This window comes from Nyctereutes procyonoides, unplaced genomic scaffold (genome assembly GCF_905146905.1).
Source record: "Nyctereutes procyonoides isolate TBG_1078 unplaced genomic scaffold, NYPRO_anot_genome, whole genome shotgun sequence".
Classification (NCBI taxonomy): domain Eukaryota; kingdom Metazoa; phylum Chordata; class Mammalia; order Carnivora; family Canidae; genus Nyctereutes; species Nyctereutes procyonoides.
In genome coordinates, this window is record NW_026575120.1 from 39,798,776 (window position 1) to 39,823,059 (window position 24,284).

Sequence of the window (24,284 nt, forward strand, 5' to 3'; positions counted from 1 at the left end):
AAAGTCTAAGCATTGGAATTTGTTTTTTCTTTTTTTAAAGATTTTATTTATTTATTCATGAGACACAGAGAGAGAGAGAGAGAGGCAGAGGGAGAAGCAGGCTCCATGCAGGGAGCCCGACGTGGGACTCGATCCCGGGTCTCCAGGATCATACCCTGGGCTGCAGGCGGCGCTAAACCGCCGAGCCACCCGGGCTGCCCTAAGCATTGGAATTTGAAGTTTGGTAGTTTGTAAGATTACGTACAATATATTCATAAAACGGAACACAGTCATTCATGACAAATGATGATTTAGCGGTACGTTTATTGAATGACAGATTTAATAACACCCCTTTAAGGAATGAAAAGTAAATGGAAAATAATATATAGTTGGGTTCCATTCGATTGTCGTAAAAAAAAATCAAAGGAATATACATTATACTTTAAGAAACTGACTTGATAAAAAAAATAATTATCACTGGGGGGGAGTTTTTCCCTGCAAATCTGTACTATTATTTTCTCTATAATGAACATCTGTTTGTGTTCACTTTTAAGCTCTTTAGCAAGACAGATGTAGGTGTAAGAAGTATTTAGGGGAAGATCATCGCTGTGAAGCAGGCAGGGTAACCTGTGATGAAGGCCTTCCACGGTTACCTTTTTTGACCCCAAAAAACTTTTGGACCAAAGAAACGGAGGGACAGCAGCACTGACCCATATAAGCCACCAGATGGCGCGGAAGCAGCCAGCTAACAGCAGCCAGAGGAGGAACTTTCTGTGAGATTTAAAACATTATATGGCCTCATTCATTTGGGGAATATAAAAAATAGTGAAAGGGAATAAAGGGGAAAGGAGAGAAAATGTGTGGGAAATATCAGAAAGGGAGACAGAACATGGGAGACTCCTAACTCTGGGAAACGAACTAGGGTGGTGGAAGGGAGGTGGGTGGGAGGTGGGGTTGACTGGGTGATGGGCACTGAGGGGGGCAGTTGATGGGATGAGCACTGGGTGTTATGCTCTATGCTGGCAAATTGAACTCCAATTTAAAAAAAAATATGCAAAAAAAGTTAAAAGAAAATAAATAAGTAAATAAATGAATGATAATAAATAAAATAAATAAATAAATAAATAAATAAATAAATAAATAAAAATAAATAAATAAATATCTAAGCTTCTCTGGCCCCAAGAGGTGTTTTGTTGGTGATGCACTTAAAATCATAGAAAACTTTCGAGAATGCTAGTCGAGCAGGCCAATGTTTGCTCTCACGGCGCTCTTCGGATCTCTGTGACGGTGCTGCACCAGCACCCACCCACCAGAATTTAACAGAACTCCCCAAATCCCCGAGATGCGAGGAGTCCTTGACTCTGAACCGTGGCTTTCAAGAATCTGTGGGTTTCTAGTAAGTGGTTTCAGGAGTCAGGTGTAGGTGGTCACCAATGATTAATGATCCTCCCCAGCTCCCCGCGAGGCCAGTGAGACTGGCCCACTTCCCAGCTCCCCTCTCCTGCCCACTGCAGCCCCGCTTCCCTGCAGCTTTGCCCACCTCGGCGGTTACTAACAAGGACCCAGGAGTGGGGCCCGAGACTGGAGTGTGTGCTGCTGCCTCCAGCAGGCAATCCCCACCCAAACGCCTGTGCTGGGCAGTGACACAGTGTTTCCGCTCACCTGAGCAGGTAAGAGGCTCGCCTCAGAAAAGCAAAAGGCTACAAAAGCGATTTTTCACAGGCGGATACGCAGAGGCACAGAAGACTCTAGATGCTCCCCGCGGTGGGAGAAACACCCCTAGGACTGTATCAGTTATAAAAAGACAGCGAAGGCAGGAAAAGCCATGTCGGGACACAGGGGACAAGAGAGGCGCTGATTCGGGGACACCAGCCTTTGCACTTTGTTCATGAGAAATGTGATCAGAAAGGCGCTTTGCTCCGACAGCCCGTATCTGTAAGGCGTTTCCACCTGCTTCGTTTCTCCCTCCCTCTACTGCCAACTCACCTCCACTCGGAAAGAACAAGCCCAGCTGGAGCACGGGTGTCTTTGTCCCCTCCAGGCTCTGTTGTCCCTGCGCTGTGGGGGCATCCTCCTCATTTGATAAGTTAAAACAAAATAAATACATATTTATCCAACTTGAAGTTCAGCATCTGGATATGTATTTTCATAGATCTATTCATATTTGAGTATACGTACTGACGATCATTGTTGGTGTGCAAGCTGATGGTGTGGGACGGTGACTAAAACAGGACACTAAGCGGACCTTAAAGAAAACCCATTGTGACAGACGCAGCAATTCTCTATCTCAGGGGTCAGTACTGAAGATTGGATGAAGCAGATTTTACTTTATTAAAATGAGCAAGGGGGCAGCCCGGGGGGGGGGTGGGGGCTCAGCGGTTTAGCGCCGCCTGCAGCCCAGGGTGTGACCCCGGGGTCCTGGGATCGAGTGCCGCGTCGGGCTCCCAGCGTGGAGCCTGCTTCTCCCTCTGCCCGGGTCTCTGCCTCTCTCTCTCTCTCTCTCTCTCTCTCTCTCTCTCTCTCTCTCAATGAATGAATAAATAAAATCTTTAAAAAACAAACCAAAAAAAAAATGAGCAAGGATCCTAATCCAGCAGAAAATGGGCATAAATCACCCACAGAAAATGTGCATAAGCTGAAGAACAATTCATAAAGGGTCTTCACTTCCAAGCTCAAACTGACTTCAGGTAACCCCAGAGAAAGAATAGATGGGCGTCCCGCTTTCCCGGGCTGGCTTCCGTTGTCAGCACTGAGGAAGGAAGATGTGGGGACACACCGGGGCTCCCGGAGTGGCTGACCCTGCCGGCGAGATCCGATCCCAAGTGCAGGTTAGCAACCGTCTCCTAAAGTCTCTCCCGTTTCTCTCCCTGCAGCTCGATCATTACCCTTCGGTGAGTTACCATCTGCCAAGTTCCTCGGACACACTCTTCAATTCTCCCAAGTCGCTCTTTCTAGGAAAAGTTATAGGTAAGAATTCCGTGCTTCGGGCCTAATCGTATGATGGTAAGAGCGTGTTTGGTACAGGACTGAATGCGAGGTGACGTGAACTTGGATTTTTAAGTTACCAGGTGGACTTCTGCCGTTGGGCTCAGTCACCGGTATCTTGTGGGTACAAGAGAAGGCGGGTTGCTCTCCTCGGGGATGCAGAAGAGAACTGTCATCAGAGCATCTTTGGGGTAAATTGCTCAGGGGACAGGTTCTGAAGCCACTAGTTGGCCTTTGAAACGCTGTGATGGGTGGTTGTGGCTTCTGCACGAGTGAAGGCGCCGGGACCAGCATCATCCGGGGCGTGATATAAACTAAGACAGAAGTAAAGCCAAGTGTCTGCCCCCCAGTTCTTTATGTAAAATCTGCTCGTTTGTTCAATAAGGCCCCCCACCTACCGACAGTATTTAACTTCGTCTACGCACGTCATCGTGGTTCTGTCTTGCTCTCACTCTGAGAAAGCTGGCTGATATTATTTGCAAATTAGAAGGCCGACAAGGATTGGAAAATTGTGGCAGAAAGGCCACCGGCTCCCCCCCGCCCCCCCCACCCGTATGTGATTGTGAATCTGAGAGTCACTCTTGCCCTTTGCTTACTGTGGGTCAGCACTGTCGAGATTAAAATCCCCAGGTGATTGGTTACATCTTTTTAAGTGGTTAATGTAGAGCCAATGAAAGAACGGTGTTTTGGGTTTTTTGGCTTGTTTGTTTACTATGAGAATTTATATTGTGAGCCAAGGATGGAAACAGGAAGATGGTGGGTAGCGTGCGGGCCAAGGAGGAGGTGAGTCTGGGTCCGGCAGGTAGTGGTGACCAGGATGTCGTTGATTGTAAAAAGCACTCGGGGCGGGGGGCAGATAATTAGGAGAATAGGAGACCTAACCTATAATAAAAATAACAATAATGTACGCTAATATAGAACTTACTGCAAGCCCAGCTCCGTCCTACCTTAGATACACGAGCTTATTAAATTAACCTTCATGGCAATTCTATGAGATCATCAAGATCAGGCAAGAGCGTACAAGACTAGCTCCATTTCACAGGTGAGGAAACTGAGGCACAGAGAGTAATTGGTGGAGCCAAAACGTGAACCCCAGCAGGCATCCCTTGGTCTGTGCTCCTGACTACCGGGCCGTCATCTCTGCCCTTCATTACCGAGAAGTGAGTGAAAATAGGCAGATGTTGGCGGCAGAGGTAGAGAGGTTGAGCAGTTGAGGGATACGTATTCCTGAACTTAGAACCAGAACACGCCAGGCAAGGCAGCAGACAAGCAGAGCGACACATGAGGCCCCAGGGGGAAAAGGCCACAATGGGGCATCTGGGTGGCTCAGCAGTTGAGTGTCTGCCTTTGGCTCAGGTCGTGATCCCAGGATCCCGGGATCGAGTCCCGCCTCGGGCTCCCTGCGTCTCCCTCTGCCTGTGTCTCTGCCTCTCTCTGTGTGTCTCTCATGAATAAATAAGTAAAATCTTAAAAAAAAATAAAATAAAAAGAAGGAGGAAGGAAGGAAGAGAAAAGGCCACATCCTCAGGAAAAGACTAGAAGGGGGGCACCAGCTCAGTGGACAGGTGGCAAAGGAAGGAGGGTGGAAACCCACGCCCACCCACTCTGCTTTAGGCATTGTGCTAATCATTTCCCACGTGGAACTGTGACAACGAAATGTCGCAACCATCCAATGAGGCAAGACCCATGATTATCATCCTCATCTTGCCGTTGAGGAAACAAGCTGAGAGAGCCAGTCCCCACAGTGACTTACCTGGTACGGGGTGAAGTGGGGTTCTGACAGCAGGTCTGCCTTGACAAGAGTGCACCACCTAACGCAGATCAAATGAACTTGCCCAGAAGGGGTGCAGCTGGAGGTCAAGGGACCCCATTAACCAGCAGCGAGAAGTGGCTGTGAGGCGGAGGAGAGCCTGGCATTCAGAAGGCATCCTACGTCCTGAGACATTGGTGAGCGCCCACGTCTCGCCACACGCATTCCTACAACTCAGTCACGAATAATTGGAAATCCTAAGTGCTCCTTTTGGGGCCATAACTGTCCCACCAGAACAGACTCTACACTGCGACAGCATGATATTCTGGAAGACACGCCGCTGTGGTATTCCTAGCGTCACATGCACCGTGAACACACCCCAGCAGTGGACTTGACTGCTCTACGAGAGTCACGGAGACACGTTTTGACAGAAATGCTGAGGGGTTGCTAAGTGCCCTCACTGTAACTAACAACGCTCTCTGGTTCCTCAGTATTTCGGGAATCGTGATTCAATTCACACCCGAGCAGAATTACAATATACAGTGTAGCCTGGACCGTCAAGGCCATGAGCAAATACCGCCATAAAGGCAGCATCCTCTATAGCTAAGAATTTACCAGACGAGAAATGAACTAGGGGTAGTGGAAGGGGAAGTGGCGGGGGGTGGGGGTGACTGGGTGATGGGCAATGAGGGGGCCACTTGGCGGGATGGGCTCTGAGTGTTATGCTATATGTTGGCAAATTGAACTCCAATAAATTTTTTTTTAATTTAAAAAAAAAAAGAATTTACCAGGCGATAAATCTGTGCCAAGTGAAACGTGTAACAGGACCTCAGGTGTTGGGAAAACCCACAGAGTTTTCCATTCACCAAAGGAAAGGAAAATTTTGCTGTGCCCATACATGACCTGCGCGTATGGTGGTGAGTTGTGTAAAGAACCTATACACGCCTGTAAGGAAGCCGCTGATCCCGAGGTGGAGATGGCCTGGTGGTGTCACCACCGGAGAGGAAGGCGGGGTGCTGTCACCAGTCCCAGGGCACTGACGTCCCCCAGAGACCCACCCTCGCCTGCACCAACCCGGGTTTCCACGCAGACCCAGGTGGTGACTCCTAACAAGGAGCAAGGGCCCAAGAACATTTGCTGAATTAAGAAGAAGGAGCAGCAGGAGAGAGCAACAAAAGGCCATGGGACAAGTGAGACGGTGGAGTGACGACGCCGATAAAATTGGTGGGGAGGTGCCACCTGCACTTCTCATGCACCTTGCAACCAGGTGCATCAGAAACCAGGTGCCTGGTGACAGTGGGCACAAAGAGGGCAGGCCCTGGAGGCAGGCGAGCGCACGTCTTAGCTCAGGCTGCCCTAACCGAGTGCCACAGACCGGGAGGCTTCAGCCACAGACTTTTCTCTGTGGTTCCGCAGGCCACGGAGTCCAGGCGCCGGCAGGTCAGGCGTCTGGTCAGGCCCCGCTGCCTGCTTTCTGGGCGCCGTCTTCTCCGTGTGTCCTCACGCGGCAGAGGGAGAGGAAGCAAGCTCTCTCCTGTCTCTTCTTGCAAGGGCGAGAACGACCGGTGTCATTCATTCATGGGGGCTCCCCACTCGCCACCCGGTCACCTCGCAAGGCCCCCGCCTCCTAATGTCATCACATGGGGGGGGGTTTCAACATAGGATTTGAGGGGGACGCAGCAGCTGGGTTGATTTGAATCTTGGGCTTGCCTCTCATTAGCCTTGAACCTTGGGCACATTCCTTGAACCACCCCCCCCACCCTCACCCCCCACGGCCTGGATTCCAGCAGGAGTTTTTTGTTGTTTTTTGGTTGTTTGGGGGGGTTTTTGTTGTTGTTGCTGTTGTTTTTAACTAATCAATTCGTACCTGCCAGATCAGTGCCTAGCATATAGAAAGTCCTCAAAAAACATTTGTGGAGTCAATGAACTACTCATTTAGTATTAAGCTAATAACATCTGAGGAAGTACCCAGTACAATACCTGGTACATAAATAAAGAGAAAAAATGACCTTTTCTCAATGCTGGCTTTGTGCCAGTCATTACGACATGTGCTGGAAGCGGTCCTCCCTGCAGTCCACCCACGGCCGCCCCAGACCACTGTTACCCTCATTGTACAGAGGAGGAAGGGACCACGGTTTAGAAAGTCACATTATTTTCTTGAAGCAGGATTTCCCAGCAGCTGCACTCTTGCCATTTTTGGTCCGAGAATTCCTTGTTGCGCGACTGTCCCATCCATCGTGGGACATTTAGCAGCATCCCCAGCCTCTACCAGGTAGCAGCCCCCAGCTGCGACAGCCACACCTGTCTCCAGACATTGCCAGAAGTCCCCGGGAGGGTAAAGTCCTCACCAGCTGAGAACCACTGGCTTCCAGTCCGCCAGCTGGTCTTTGGTAGAGCTGGGATTTGAACCCAGAGGTGTGTGAGAGTGATGCGCACGCGCGTTGCTTCCTGAGAACACCTACATCTTTCAGAATGGTGAAGAGGCAGGGAGGGGAGCTGACACCCTGAAGATAAATTCCGTCAATACGATCAAAGGAATCACAGTGAGGACCTTGCGGACTGGTGGGCCCCTGGGGAGGCTAATCGTTGGCCACTTCCTAAAGCCAATATTCCTTAAATATTTGACCATTTAGTAGGGGCAGGATTGGTGAGAAGCATTTTTGAAGTTTCCTTTTGAAAAAGACATATACTTCGGTGAGAAATTGCCAATATGCATTCACCAGCTACTTAAATATATATCTGTAAAGACAGATTGAACTTCAAAGAGACACTTGGTGTACTCTAGTGAGGGCTGACACTCCATAGAGACCGATGCCCTCAAGTTGTTGCTTGGTTGGGTCAGCTGCTAATCAGAAACTGATCCCATAAAAGAAGAGAAAGGAGGTGGATCTAAATAAATAATAGGACTTCACGTGGAGCTCTTTGATGAGCAATGCTTGAAAAGGGACATAGAAAGAGGATGAAAGAAAGATTACCTAACCAAGGACAAGTGTGAACTTCCCAAAGGGAATGGAAGAAATATAATTATTTAGAACTAAAAAAGGGAGCACTGTCAGCCAACATCAAAAGTTTAGAAGGGACTGCTACATTTGAGTCCTTCTAGAAGGAAGTCAGAATCGCTAACAGCAAAGTTTCACAAAGCAGAAATTTCGTCACCCCTCATTATGTCCATTTTGTATCATTTACTAAATGAGTGATGTCACGTATTTTACGTATCTGATTTTCAGCAACAGATTTAATAGTATCTCAAAAACCCTTTACATCAAGGGAGAGGGGGGTGCCTGGTGGCTCAGTCAGTTAAGCATCTGCCATCAGCTCAGGTCATGATCCCAGGGTCCTGGGTTGGAGTCCCACATTGGGCTCCCTGCTTGGTGGGGGGCCTGCTTCTCCCTCTCCCTCTGCTGCTCCCCACCACCACCTGTGCTCTCTCTCCCTGGCTCTCTCTCTCTCTCTCTCTCAAGTAAATAAATAAAATCCATAAATCAATCAATCAACCAATCAATGGAGAGAAAGATAAGTAGAAGCCTGAAGCAGGATCTTCTGTTTATTAGTTTAACATTTCTATCAAGGCCTTGTATAAAGATACAAAGAGAATGTTTATTGAGTTTGCAAATGGCACATGGCCAATAAGAGGATGACTTAACAAGCTGGGTAATACAAAAAACTTCAAAAGCATCTTTTTTTTTTTTTTGGCCTTAAAAGATCACTTTATTTGTGTTCTTTTTAATAAATTTATTTTTTATTGGTGTTCAATTTACCAACATATAGCATAACACCCAGTGCTCATCCCGTCAAGTGCCCCCCTCAGTGCCCGTCACCCAGTCACCCCCACCCCCCCCACCTCCCCTTCCACCCCCCCTAGTTCGTTTCCCAGAGTTAGGAGTCTCTCATGTTCTGTCTCCCTCTCTGATATTTCCTACTCATTTTTTTCTCCTTTCCCCTTTATTCCTTTTCACTATTTTTTATAGTCCCCAAATGAATGAGACCATATAATGTTTGTCCTCCGATTGACTTACTTCACTCAGCATAATACCCTCCAGTTCCATCCACATCGAAGCAAATGGTGGGTATTTGTCGTTTCTAATGGCTGAGGGATATCCACTTTATTTGTACAAACCAGGAGACCATGGGGAAATCACTTCCCAAGCCCTGACGCCTCCTCCCCACCCCAACAACAAAAAGCAGGCTCCTTTTATTAGGGCCAGGGGTGAATATTCAGGAGGGGATTTTACCATTATAATGAGGCTGAGGCGGTTTTTTCTGGCGCTTTCTGAGTAATCTGAGCAGAAGTCTTCCTCAAATATTTCTTTTTCTGTTCCAGCAGTTGGTTAGTTTCTAAAAAGTAAGATTGGCAGTTGAGCAGAAACCTTTAGGAGTTTCCTGAGTTCAGGGGGTCAGGGCCTGTGACAAGGCGCCTGACAACATCAGTTTTTCGCCAGAAAACCTCTTCAAAAGCATCTTGATGGCCTAGAAAGATAGGATAAAATAATGACATGAAATATAATAAACTTAACTTTTGCATTAGACCAAAAAAAAAAAAAAAGAAGAAAAGAAAAGAAAAGAAAAGAAAGTAAAGAAGAAAAGAAAGATCTAAGTAGAAGATAGAAGACCCCCTGGTATCAAGAAAAAGACTCAGGCTGGTTTTCTGGGGAGTTTGGTATGAGCCAATATTATGTGGTGATTGATGTTTAAATAAATACTGTACTGTACTGAGCTACATTAATAAGAGAATCATGGGCAGAGCAAAGAGTACAGCCAGACCCCAGCGGATGTCATGGCCTACTCCTGGGCACATTTTAAGATAGATATTAATCTTCTGAGGAAAAGGCCAGATGAACAAAAGCCCCCCCCCCCAGGAAGAATCAGAAGGCCTGGGGATACTAAGACATGATTACAAGGACATGAGAGAACCCATTTCCAGCCTTTGACAGCTGTTACCCCAACAGGTGAGACTTGTAGAGGTCAACTCACCAGGACCAGAGAAGACTAGCAAGAGTAAGACTTCAGTCCCTGCAAGAACTTCCTAACAATTACCATTATTTAACAAATGAGCAGCCACCATTGGGAGGCAGTGGACTCTCCATCATTAAGAGTAGCCAACAAAGGCGCCCTGGAAATTCTTCTGTACTTTGAGTGTTGTGGACTGAGCAGGACCAGATTAGAGAAAGTCTAAAGACCCTTGAAACAGTAGGATTTATGATGGGAGTAATTTTCGTTTTTAAAAAAGAGGAGAAATGCAGTATGACAGTGGAGAAGTACCTCCTGTTCCATGTGAGAACCGAAAGGATAATTCGACGCGGGGCTCCTTGACATACACCATTCAGTGCTCTGGATGCAGTGTAGATGTGGATGAGAAGAACGTCGCTATGCATTAGTGTAATAGACGGCCTCTGTTTGCAGGATGGCATATTCATTTTCATTTTAATTTTAATTTCAGAAAGCTATTTCTGAGCCCTCTCTTATTAATTTCTTCAAATTAACTCTTTGTGCCAGTCCTGTAAATCACAGTAATATAAAACCATAATAAAATCTGTTTTATAATAATAAGGCAGCAGCTGTTCTGTGTAAATTTGAGAAGCTATGTCTGGAAAATGGATTCTGATGCAGGGCAACGATTGCGTTACTTGTTATTTGTCGGTGGCCGCAAAGTTAGTGGTGACAAAATTAAAGGTGAACATCTATCCATTTGAATCCATTTTTTTTTAAGATTTTATTTATTCATGAGAGACAGAGAGAGAGAGGCAGAGACACAGGCAGAGGGAGAAGCAGGCTCCATGCAGGGACTGCTTGATTACTCCAGGGCCTCCGGGATCACGCCCTGGGCCGAAGACAGGCGCTAACCTGCTGAGCCACCCAGGCATCCCCATCCATTTGAATTTAATATGGTTTGTAAGTCTTGCTGGTCACAGATTCTAATATTTTCCAAACTGCCATTATTTAAAGTATGATAGAAGATAGACCTATTGGTAGCCACTCTGTGGTTTGCATTATATTCTAAAATGTGAATATTATGATCTTTTGAGAAAGCATCCTTATTCTAGGGCTTTCCAAAACTTTCTGGAACTTTGGCAAAGCCTTCACACACAGCAGGAAATGACATACCTCCATCTCCACTCGCTGGTGAGGTGGTATACTGTGGCAGGCATTACACTGCTCACTGAATATTCCCAGCCAAAAAACTATGAGTAGAAAAGACATATGCAGTGTCTGGGCTATAACATGTAATTTCTGGTGCAACAGTCTCCAGAGCCCTTCTATCCTTTTGTCATGAGGATTGGTAAACCTGAAGATCATGGTAGTTCCATCACCTGGATCTGTCTGTGACCACAGTGAACAGAGAACCCCATTAAATCATAACAAACCTATAGTACAAGAAAGAGGAAGGAAGGAAGGAAGGAAGGAAGGAAGGAAGGAAGGAAGGAAGGAAGGAAGGAAGGAAGGAAGGACTCGTGGTTTTTTAAGCTACGATCATAGGGCTGTTTGTTAATGTGGCACAACCCAGCCTATCCTGATTGATACATAAGGGTTAGAGCTGAGATCAGACTTTGCTATCGTATCCTTGAGTTTGCGTTTTTCCCTTATGACTTGCAAACTGTATGACTTTGCAACATTATTTAACATCTTGTGCAGTCTGTTTCCCTGTGTGCAAAATAGGAATAGCAATGGTCCATACTTCATAGGATTCATCAAAATAATACCTGTTTCAGAGGTAGCACAGCTCTGCCACATAGTATGTGTTTAATAAATGTTAGTTATTTTTATTTGATCCCAATTAGCCAAGTACATAGCGATCACTTGTCATATGCCAGGCCTTTATACACCATTGTTAGACCAGTGGTATTCAAGACAGGCATGGTTGCTGCCTTTAGAGGGCTTGAGTTCTAACTGAAAGAGAGGAGAAGACAACGAAAGGAATTAGCAGTAGAAGGACCTGTGGCAGGGTAATTCGGAAGATGAAAGTATAGGATCCCTTGGGAACAAGTAGGAAGGGCACTTCACCAGGTCCAGGAGACGAGGGGAGGCATATCAGAGGAAGTGGCACAGAAGCTGAGACCCAAGTGAGAAGTTAGAATTGTCTGGGCAAAGGAGTAGGGTGGTGGAGAGGGCAGAAAGAAGAGGGATTTTCCAGTTCTCTCTGTTGCTTTTCAACAGCCTACCCAAAATTATGTGGTTTAGACAAAACTTGCACACAGTAATTTTGTGGCCTGACTGGATAGCTCTTCTGCTTTGTGTGGTGTCTGACGAGGTATTAATTTAATGTGACTTGAGGATCCAGAGTGGCCTCACACACACAGCTGTCAAGGAGTCTTGGGACCTTCCTTCTCCCTCACTGGTGCCACATCATAGTTGCACGAGTGTCCTCCCTGCATGATGGCTGGGCTCTGAGAAGGCATTCCAAAGAGTAAAGATGCTCTTTATGGAGATCCCTAAGACCCCACCCCAGAAGTTACTTGCATGCCTTTTCCCTCAAGTTGTTGGCCAAAATCTGAGATCCAACCCATATTCCAGGAAAGGAGAAGCAGACTCTACTTCTTGATGGTTTAGTGACAAGGTCACACTGCAAAGGAGCATGTGGGATGGGAGATATGGTTTCTTGGGAAACACAGCGTGCTATGAGGGAAGTTTGAGGGACCACAGCCAGTTCCATTCAGAGTGGTTGAAACCAGAGTACGACAAAGATAAAAATGCAACTCCAATGAGCAGGTGCAGACTAAGACAGGCTTTAGAAGTGTCCACGTGTCCTCATTTGCTGGGGACAGTCCCAGTTTCCTCCTGCCAAGACAGGAGTGAATTATCAGCAATGCCCAGGTTCACTCTAAAAATGTGACCCAGTGGAGATGATAAACTGGGTGATCACCTGCCTTGTTTTGAGTTCATCCAAGAGGAACACTTGAGATCAGAGCCCCAGCCTGTGGTCCAGGAAAGGACAAGTGTCTTGGGAGAGTAGTGAGGAGGAGATGAGGAGATGAGGGTTTGAAAACAAATGTATTTGGGAGAAGACCCTGGGGCATATTAGTAGAGCAGTGGAGAAATGAAACAGGGAAAGAAAGGAAGCTTTATCAAACTGCTCACCATTGTGGGCAGTGGGGGCTCAGAACCAGTGGGGAGCCCTGGGAGGCAGTACACAACCTGCCTCGCTATCTCACCTAATGTGGGAGGAAGCCAAGGCCCTGCTCCCCCTCCTCCCTGGCCAGGTTGGGCGAGGGCTGCTTCCAGGAGCATTAACTCCCCAGCAGCTCCTACTACCCTGTGTTCCTACCCCACGTGCCCTCCAGGCCAGAAGAAAGTGCAGAGCGCAGGGGATCACTAGCTTTGGTCTTTGGAGGCAGAGGTGAGCGTGGAGGCTTAAGGCAGGACCCTGGCAGTGCCTGCATGTTACAGGATTCATTTAAAGCCACGTTAAGGTTTCAATGTTATCCTGGGAACAAAAAGGTGTCATGGAAGGATGTTTTTTATCAGGAGAATAAGCTGACCAGATTGACACTTTAGAAAGATAGCATCACCTGCAGGGTGAAAGATGCCCCAAAGAGTTGAGTAACAGGCTGCAGGAACACCATACTGAAGAACTGCATGTTGTGATGCACTACAACTTGGAAATGCAGCCTCTTTGTCTATGAGGATCTGATATTCCTTCTGGAAAATAAGGACAAATAAACTAAAGCCCGGTCCAGCTTTCAGTTGGATCTGGCTTGATTATTTCAACAGTCCCTCCTGGCTGTGCTCTGTCCTTCTGGAATAAAAATGTTCAGTCTCTCCAGTGGCCTTCCCATCCCCTGCTTTCTTTCTACAAGACAGTGGCCAGGTATATAGACTACAGACAGGGATGGGCAGCAGGGTGTGGCAGCTTAAGTGTGTGTTTTACGTCATCACAGAGAGGGCCTGGGGTCATCTTGTCCTTCCTTGGGTTTGCATGACCTGCCATCTGCTGGCCTCCAGCCCAGCATCCTGATGGTAAAACCTGTGGTCAGTGAACCTATAGTCTCCATCTGACTCATTCAGTGCTCCAGGGGACACCCACTGTTGCTCCTTTTGCTTCCCTCTGTCCCCTCAGCTCTCACTTGAGACAGACCCCTAGTCTCTGCACATCCCTCATCCTCCACATGGCAAGCCCCAGTGGCAACTCATTGGCTTTATCTCAGAGTCCACTCCTCACAAGACTCAGGGGCTATCTGCTCACTCTTCTTCCCTCTCTTAATGCCCCACACTGATGCAAGACCCCCTCCAGGGCAGTCTCCTCCCAGAGCCCCAAATTGGGAAGCAGGACACAAGCCCTCTCCCCTCAGTCCCATCTCTCACCTTTGATAAATATGCCTCATGCTCTCTGGGATAAAGCTTAGCTCCTCTGTCTCCTGCATTTTTCTTTCTCTCATAGTTCTTTCAGGCTTTAAAACAACAACAACATATGCCTTGCTTTTACTTCCTGTATCAAGTAGCTGTTGAAAAAAAAGCTGCTATGTAACAAACAATTCCAAACTAAGTGGCTTAAAACAACAATCATTTTTTTTTTCTCACTAATCTGTGGGTCAGCGAAGGGCTGAGTGTCTCTGTCATACATCTGGCATCTTTCTCCTGGGATCATATAGTTGACATGAGAATATTTAACTGCAACGCAACAGCAGAGGGGCAAGAGCACAAGCCCACTCGTGCGAACACATTTCAAGCCTTTGGTCTTGCCACACCCACTAATATGCTATTGTCCAAAGGAAGTTATGTGACCAATCCAGAGTTGAGGAGAGAGGAAAGACTGTGCTTCTTCAGTAGAAGGAAAAGCAAAGTGACATGGCAGTGACAAAGGCCCAGTGTGGAAAGAACTGGGGACATGAACACAATCTGACGTACTCCCTTTCAACAAATTCTCTATGGCTAAAAAGTAGCCTCCTATCTTCCCTGTGTTGGCTAGACAGGTGGGTACTGTCTCTACCACAGGAAAACTCTGTGACTGGCTTTGTCCTTGATGGGTTAAAAGATATGAGTAAAGGAATTGAGAAAAATCCTTTATTCACCCAAAAGTATGTTGAGTGCTTATATATGCCAAGTGATAGAGATAGAACAATGAATGAAACAGAAAAGTCTTGCCTTTATGAAGCATATATTCTAGTGGGCATGGACAATGAATGAGAAGATAATTGTCTGATAAAATGTTAGCTAGTGATCAATGCTATCAAGAAGAATAAAGGGGGCTCAGGAGTAGAGAGTGTTAGGCTGGCTGGGAAGTCCTGTTATGGGAGACTGCATTTAAGCAGAGCTCTGGGGACGCCTGAGTGGCTCAGTGGTTGAGCGCCTGCCTTAAACTCAGGTCGTGATCCCAGGTCCAGGGATCAAGTCCCACATCGGGCTCCTTGCAGGGAGCCCGTTTCTCCCTCTGCCTATGTCTCTGCCTCTCTCTCTTGTCTCTCATGAGTAAATAAATAAAATCTTAAAAAAAAAAAAAAGCGGAGCTCTGATGAAGTTAGGGAGGGTGATGTGTTGGCACCTGAAGGTAAAGCATCCCAGGAAGCATGCAGGGCAATGCAGAGGCTGGGTGGATAGATAGAGACATGCCAGACTCATTTAAGAAACAGCAAGAAAGATGCTGCGGCTGGATCACAGGAAGGATGGGACAGAGTAGTAGGGGATACCTGAAGTTAGAGAGCCAGCCTGCAGCCAGTTAGTACAGATTGTCGACCACTATGGAGAATCTGCCTTTTATTCTAAGTAAGATGGGAAGCAGAAGACTTTGATATGATTTATGTATTAAAAGCCACCATATTAACTGCAGCCATTTGGGGGGGCAGGGAGAAAGGCAAGATGGATACAGGAGACCAGGCAAATTGCAATTTCAGAATCTAGGCGAGAAAGAGGGTGATCCCTGCACCAAATCCACGGTGGTGGTAGCAATGGAGAAGTATTTGGAATAAGAATATATTAAAGGTAGAGCCCACAGGATTTGGTGATGGATCAGATGTGACAGAAAGGAAGAGATGTCAGAGAAGATTTCTCAAGTTTTTGGCCTGAAGAGACGGATCAATGGTGATGCCATTTACTAAAGGCAACACTGAGAGACAAGTAGTTTTGGGATTGGGAGACAAAATTAAGACTTCTGTGCTGAACACAGTCAAGACTATTCCACTGAGGCATGGTCTTCTGCTGCAGAAACTGAGTACTTCCTGGAGCAAATCACAATCTCTCTCATCTCTGCCCCCCATTCCCTCTGCGGGCACATAAGTGTTGACTAGGTCCTGGGTCATCACTCAGAAAGGCCAAAGAGAAAAGAAGATAGCTCCACTGAAAAACAACACAAGTGTCATCTCCATACCATGGAAGGGACCAAACAATAAGTAATTAAAGCAGCAAACTATTGATACACAAAACAACTTGGAAACATCTGTAGGGGATCACGATGAGGGAAAAAAGCCAATCCCAGAAGCTTCAGACCTAGTGATTCCATTTACATGACATGTTGGAAATGATAAAATTTTAGAAATGAAGGAGAGATTACTGGCTGATAGTGGTTGATGACAGGAGCAGGAGGGAAGGACAAAGAGGATGTAAAGAGGTGTAAAAGTGCAACACGAGGAATTCTTAGGAATTATTGTCTTGATTGTAATGGTGAATACACAAACCTACACAGGCATAAAATTGTATAGGATTTTATAATTTGGGGGAGCCTGGATGGCTCAACCAGTTAAGCATCTACTCTTGATTTTGGCTCAGGTCACAATCTCAGGTTCCTGGGATGGAACCTCATGTCCAGCTCCCTACTCAGCGGGGAGTCTGCTTGTTCCCTCTGCCCCTCCCTCTGCTCATGCTCACTCTTTATCTCAATGAATAAATCTTTTTTAAAAAGAATTTTTATAATTTCTGCACAAACATAAATGATATACCTACAATTAGTGAATTGTGTCACTCTCAATATCCTGACTGTGAAAGTCTACTCTAGTTTTTCAGAGTGCTTCCTTGGGGAAAAACTGGGTAAGATAGGCTAGGGAGCTCTGTAGCATTTCTTACAGCACCATGTGACTTTACAACGACCTCGATACAAGTTTTTGTGTTTAAAAAGTAATAGGAGTGGGCAGCCCGGGTGGCTCAACGGTTTAACGCTGCCTTCAGCCCAGGGCCTGATCCTGGAGACCCGGGATCGAGTCTGCTGCATGGAGCCTGCTTCTCCCTCTGCCTGTGTCTCTGCCCCTCTCTGTCTCTCATAAATCAATAAAATCTTTTTTTAAAAAAAAAAGTAATAGGAGTAAAGCAAGATCCAGTCCAAACTATTCTATGGACTCATTTATTTCCAGGGTGGTAGTAGTTTGCCAGGGGCTAGTGCCCTAGACACTGCAGGAGGGTAGCCCACAAACAAGGGGCCATGAGATGATGGCACCAGCATCTCTCTGTTCACTCTCGACTCTCCTGCCCTTGCCACTAGGGATTAGGAAATGTATAGGAATGAAATACTTATTTACAACTTGGAATTTTGTGGTTCTCCTAGAGTTGTTATTGAAGGGGATGATTAATATAATGCATTTCTAGAAATGGAGACAGAGGAAAATGTGGTAGATTGACCTCCCAGCCATTGCTTTCAGAGAGAGGCCCTGAAAGCAACATATCCCCCTGTGACTTATCTCCACATCCTGAGAGTAGACTGCGGCAGAATTGATAAATGAACAAATGGCAAATAGTTAATTGAAATTTCTGCTTAGTTGCCTTTGGCTTTTATTATAATGATTAAAGAAGAAGTAAAACACTGATGAGAGACCTTGTTTAAGTGATAGGTGAGAAGTAATATAAGAATTGAAGAAAAGCAATTATATCAATTTTTCACGTCCTAAAGAAAATTTAGCATAGTCTTAATGTCCAAGATCTCCTACAGGCTGAAGGAAATCTACGTGGAAGGAATCTGCCCAGTGACTTATACTTTCAGGCTAGCTTCTCATTCTTTTTTAATTGCCTTCAACTGTCATTCTTAGAAATGTATTGGGATTTTGTTCATTATTATTACTTTGGTGGAATCATAGAAGGCCCTAAGAAATCATTTATTTAAATTCTGTAATATCACAGCTGAGGAAAATGATGGCCACAAAGGTGAAGTGATTGGGCCAAGGTCACATAACAGGCTAACTCAGTACCCTTTCTAAAATAGTATACCATCAATATCCTAATTATCTTTGCTTGTCACCTAAATGTGTCTTAAACAAGTACAATTAACAATTACATCATTAGGACCTGAAGACCCACTCTTTACATCAAGGTGAAATAGCTGCAAAAGCAAATCTTTTAATAAAGTACAGACTGGAGGGGCAGCCCGGGTGGTTCAGCGGCTTAGCACTGCCTTTGGCCCACGGTATGATCCTGGAGACCAGGGATCGTGTCCCATATCAGGCTGCATGGAGCCTGCTTCTCCCTCTGCATGGAGCCTGCTTCTCCCTCTGCCTGTGTCTCTCCCTCTCTCTTTCTCTCTGTGTCCTTATGAATAAATAAATAAAATCTTAAAAAAAAAAGTATAGACTGGTGAAGGAGATTACACAGAGGGAAGGTTAGGAGCACAGGCTCTGGGCTTCCAGCTGTCCCACCTACTAAAGGAGCCTCAGCAGGTTTTCTGCACATCTGAGCTTCAATTTCCTGATCATGGCATTCCCCACAGCATACGCTTTGTTGTCAAGACTAGAAACAGTGTCATGAATGTGAAATGCCTATCACAGAGCCTGGCACGTAATAAGTATTCAGTACATCTTAGAAGTATTATTACATCTGATCTTTGATTGCCAATTTATAAAAATAAGGGAAGGCTTGACCTCAATACCAAGTTCTAAAGAATAAAATAAGCAGCGAAAACTTTGAGAAATTTCAATGGAAAACACTCTGGTACCATCACCTTTCCATCTTGTTTTCCAAAATTAGATTATTTTTAATTAACAAAAAAAAAGGCGTTTATCATTAAAATGCAGTGAGAGAACAGAAATTCGTGGCATTTTTCGTATTTGCTCAAGCTGCACTATCAAAAACAAGGGACCTATTTCTGTCTCAAATCTTCAGATCCCCTGCCTTTGACACACAGCTTACATTTGTATAGCCAATTATTTCTTAAATAAACATTGTGAAAGCCAAAACTCCTCTCATTATAATATCCAGAAATTTTCTGGAAGACAGAGAAAATTCAATTTCTTGTGTACATACAATTGATCCTCAGTATTCATAGATTTCATATTTGCAAGTTCACCTACTTGTTAAGATTTATCTATAACCCAAAAGGAGTGCTAGTGGCACATTTGCGGTCATTTGCAAACATGAGCAGGAGAGCGCATACATTCCCAGCTGAGGTGGTTGCAATAAAGCAACACTGCCTTTTAATTTCAGCTCTCTTGGTATAAACAACTGTATTTTTCTGGTCTATTTAGTGCCTTGCGGGGTTTGTTTGTTTTTTGCATTTTTGTGAGTTTTTTAAGTGGGTGATTTCACTATTTAAGATATCACCTAACTGTAGTACTAAAATGCAATTGTTCCTAAGCAAGAAGGCCGTGATGTGCTTTCCAGACAAAATATTCGTGTTAAATGGGCTTAATTCATGCATTAAGTTTTAGCACCGTTGGCTATGAATTCAACGTTAGTGGATCAACAATATACATCAAACAAGGCGTCTTTAACAAAAACACATATAGAACAAGGTCATGTATTGATTGGGTGATGAAATGTGACCCGAAGCTCACAGGAACCTAACTGCATATTTCCCCTAGGAGCAACAGTTCAATACTCACGAGTCTGGTGTTCACAGTGATTCTATGGAACATAAAGGCTGTGACTAATGAGAATCTATTGTGTGATTTTTAACACTCTATCTTGTAAATATGATGACACATTGTGTTTGTGTAGCACTTTGCAATTTTAAAGGCCAGTGCATAACAGTTATCATACATGGTACCCATGCGGGTTAAGATAAGAATTGTTTTGCGCAGTGAAATAGAGCAACAAGTCCAACTAGCAGTACCCAGGTGGACTTTGACCTTACCCTCCCAGTCTGCGATATCACCCGGTGCCTCCTGCACAAAGATTAGCTGCCACTCAGCATAGCCACTTCTTGGGACCCAGGGAAGGAGATTATAGAATCTTTTGGGGAAAGGAGCCCGGACTATGAAGATCCTTTGCATAATCTTACTGTGGACCTACAATGTAAACCTTGGAGACCTTGAAGGCAAACACAATGAGATGAAATCAGGTCACACTTTATTTGAATACCATGAAAGACAAAATAGGAAAACACCATGAAGAGTGGAGTTACCCAATAAGTCTGCACTTTGGAGATTCCTCCCCCGCAGCTTTCTAACCACACAGGAGAAGGCTGGCCTCCTTGCAGACTTTTCTATAACAGCTGACGGAGAAACAGAGAAACCATAGAAAAATGTTTCCTTGTTTTTCTGTTTCAAACGTTCAAATGTTTGCTTTGGCTACGCCCCCACCAAAAAAAAGCATTAAATGCTTACAACAGATATTTCATATGACTGCTAACGTTCTTCTGGGAGCAAGCATGGCTAGATTTTGGATGTGTCACCTCCATGCTCTGGACGTAAATAGATGGACTCTGTGGCCTAATCTAATGAGACTTTTTTTCCTTTGCTTTTAAATAGAGCGGTTAAAAACAATGAAGTGTGCTTATTTATCTAAGTGAGCTCATCTTCTTAAAGAAATGTTCGATAATTTTTCATTCATAATTCACACCTCTCCTCCCAGGTAAGTTCATTCTCAAACTCTTGTCCCATCTCTATTGTCCGTGAGGAATTAGCATTTGAAGTATGAACTCAGGGGGGGGGGGGAAGCAAAGTCATAAATCAGAAATGAACCACTATTTCATTTTTCTTCATCACTAGAATCAGCTTTAGCTCACAGCCTCCTTCCAGTCTCATCTACAGTAACTAGACAGATAAAACAGGGAGCAGCGTCTGCTTGAGAGCTTAGTAAATTCACCTTGCGGGGAGGTACCTACTTAAGTCTCCACTTGATACATGAGGGAAGAGTCTCGAAGGATTTAAAGTGACAAGGGCCCAGGGAGGGAGACATAGTATTTTTATTTGACATTTCAAAATGAGAATCATATAGGTTGCTAATAACCCATGCTTTCCTCTTTCTTTCCCTTCCACAGAAAGATTTAGATTCAAAATCCTTGTTCATGTGGGAAGTGCAGTAGGAGTGGGGGAGGAAAGACAATTCATTCAAATAAGCACAGTTTCAGGCACCTGAGTGGCTCAGTCAGTTGACCATCAGCCTTCAGCTCAGCTCATGATCCCAGGGCCATGGGTTCAAGTCCTTCATGGGACTCCCTGCTCGGTTGGGGCTCTGCTTCTCTCTCTGTGCACCCCTGCCATGCTGTCCCCCACATGTTCATCGCCCCCCTCCCTTCAGCCTCCCTGCTATGATCATATGCTCTCTATCTCCCTCAAATAATTTTTTTTTTAAAAAAAGCACTGATTCAACACAAATCAATGCATGAATTAACTTCTGTGGGCCTATTATCTTTTAAAACACTAAGTTTTTAGAGATTTTTTTTCCTGTCATTAGTCATGGGAATCAAACCCTGAAACATGTAAAGTCTTCATTTTAATACGAAAGTTATTTAAGTAAAATGTATTCATATCAAATTAATGGCGACATAAGATATATGTGGGGTCATAGAATTAATCTAAAACACAGTGACCTAGCCTTGCAAGTGACTTATTATCATGTACCTTAATAGCTGAAGGTTTGATTTTATAGGCTTTTAGGTTGGTTTTATTTTTTAGAGCAGTGTTAGGCTTGCAGAAAAACCAAGGGCAAGTCTAGAGAGTTCTATGTACACCCCCACCATCCCCACCTGTGTACGTAGTCTCCTTTATTATTCTACATCTTGCCACATCATACTTACTTTGGGTGCTATATACTTGCTAACAACATAGTACACTTGGAAATGAGCAACAAATGTAGGGCAATATTATTAGCTAAAGCCTCTGGTTGATATTCGGGTTCCTTCTTGGCGTTGCACAATCTGTAGAGTTTGACACATGTGTCTACCATTACAGTGTCGTTTAGGATGCTTTACTCTAAAATCCCTCGTGTTCCAGTGATCCTTTCCTCCGCACCCTCAGCCCCTGGCAGACACTGATTCTTTTACTGTCCCCATAGTTTTGCCTTTTCCAGAATGTCATTCAGTATATAGCCTTTTCAGACTGGCTTCTTTTACTTAGCAATATGCATTTAAATAGTCTTTTCATGGCTTGATAGTGTCTTCCTTTTTTTTTTCTTTTTAACCTGAATGATATTGCTGCCTTATTTTGCTGGGGGCCAGGGGGTGGGATGGGAGGAGGCAAAATCAAGAAGCTGAATGTGAACAGCTATTACTGGAAAGAGGTGGAAGTCAATAAAGAAGAACAGTTGTTCAGCTTTTGCCATAATTGTGTGAACCTCACAGCTCTTTGACTAGTTGACATCAATGGCAAGCTTGATGCCACCAATTAAGTGGTCTCATTTCATGCTATGTTCTGTGTTGGCCCTCCTTTTCCTGACTCATGTTTATAATCATCTTAATCCCAAAGCAATTTGTTTTGTTACTTTTTTAATTGGAGTGTAATTGGCCTACGATATTATATTAGTTTCAGGTGTGCAGCGTAGTGATCCAACATTTATATACATTACAGAATGATCACCACAATAAATCTAGCGGCCATCTGTCACCATACCACCGTATTACGTATTATTAACTATATTCCCTACATGGTTCATTGTATCCCTGTGCCTTATGTATTTCATAACTGGAAGTTTTTGCCTTTTCACCCCCTTCCCCTATTTTGCCCATCCCCCACACACCCCTATGACAACCACTAATTGTTCTCCGTATCTATGAGACTGTTTCTTTTTTATATATATTTGTTTTTATTTAAGTTCAATTTGCCAACATACAGTATAGCACCCAGTGCCCATCCCATCAGGTGCCCTCCTCAGTGCCCGTCACCCAGTTACCCCATCCTCCCACCCTCCTCCCCCTTCTGCAACCCTGTGTTTGTTTCCCAGAGTTAGGAGTCTCTCATGGTTTGTCTTCCTCTAATTTTTTCCCACTCAGCTTCCCTCCTTCCCTTATGGTCCCTTTCACTATTTCTTATATTCCACATATGAGTGAAACTATACGATGATTGTCCTTCTCCAACTGACTTACTCCACTCAGCATAATCCCCTCCAGCTCCATCCACGTTGAAGCAAATGGTGGGTATTCATCCTCTCTGATGGCTGACTAATATTCCATTGTATACATAGACCACATCTTCTTTATCTATTCATCTGTGAAGGACACCGAGGCTCCTTCCTTTCCAAAAGAAGGCTATCCAGTGTGGCTATCGTGGACATTACTGCTAGAAACATCGGGGTGCAGGTGTCCTGGCGTTTCCCTGCATCTGTATCTTTCCATATGAGTCTGTTTCTGCTTTGTTTATTCATTTGTTTCTTAGACTCTACATGTAAGTGAAATCATAGGGTGTTTGTCTTTGTCTGTCTTATTTCACTTAGCATAATGCTGTCTAGGTCCATCTGTGTTGTCACAAATGTCAAGATTTTATCCCTTTTTATGACTAAGCAATATTCCATCGTATAGAATCTGTATGTCTGTATATAATCTATATGTACATATAGATTATCTTCCTTATCCATTGACCAATGGATACTTAGGTGGTCAGAGGAGCTTATTTTTAACAAGTATGCATATAATCTCTTTAAGATAATACAAAATTATTAAATTAGGGAGGAGAAGTGGCACTAATAATTAATTTGGCTTTGCATATCCTGTGGGTCTCTTCAGATTACATATTATTTAATAGTCCTTATCTATTTTTGAAAATTTTTGTATTCATTTATCCTACTTCCTTTCCAAAAGAGTCAAGCAGAGCCTTTTCATTTGAGGTATCTGCAAAACCTTTCCACTGAGACTGAACACTTTTAAGGTTTTTTTTGTTTGTTTGTTTGTTTGTTTGTTTGTTTTGGTTTTACTTTTAAGGTGTAGAGAAATGACTCTTAAGCCACAACTCATAAGCAATGAGCAGATATTTCTTGTACAGCCATGATATGTTTGAAGTTAGCATAAGGAACTCTTCTTAAACTTCCTGTTCATTTCATTTTGACTTTTTAATAAGAACATGAGAATAGAGGGATCCCTGGTGGCTCAGCGGTTTAGCGCCACCTTTGGCTCAGGGCATGATCCTGGAGTCCCAGGATCGAGTCCCACATCGGGCTCCCTGCATGGAGCCTGCTTCTCCCTCTGCCTGTGTCTCTGCCTCTCTCTCTGTCTCGTGAATAAATAAAATCTTAAAAAAAAAAAAAGAACATGAGAATAGCTTCTTCCACAACAAAAGAAGAAAACCCCCACTTGATTGTATATTGAATTTTGAAGACATAAGAGACTTGAACAGAGAGTGAAAGATCTGTTTCCTGTGATTGCCCCGATCTCCCAGAGGTGCCCCATTTTCCACACCAGGTGCCCCCCTATCCACTTAGCTGTCCCTAGGTGGCCGCAGGGTACTTGTGCCCCTCGTGCTATACTGAAGGGGCCATCGTGGGAGCATTTGGGGGAGATACAATGATCCTTTTC

At 44.6% G+C, this 24,284-nt stretch overlaps 1 protein-coding gene across 1 annotated transcript in view; it reads left to right on the forward strand.

The window, feature by feature from the left end:
- Positions 1–24,284, forward strand: part of CNTNAP2 (contactin associated protein 2) — a 1,382,004-nt gene that overhangs the window by 1,255,618 nt on the left and 102,102 nt on the right. Inside the window, exon 21 of the mRNA XM_055334793.1 lies at positions 2,853–2,946. Within this exon, the coding sequence (XP_055190768.1) occupies positions 2,853–2,946 (94 nt within the window). The remainder of the gene's footprint in view (positions 1–2,852; positions 2,947–24,284) is intronic.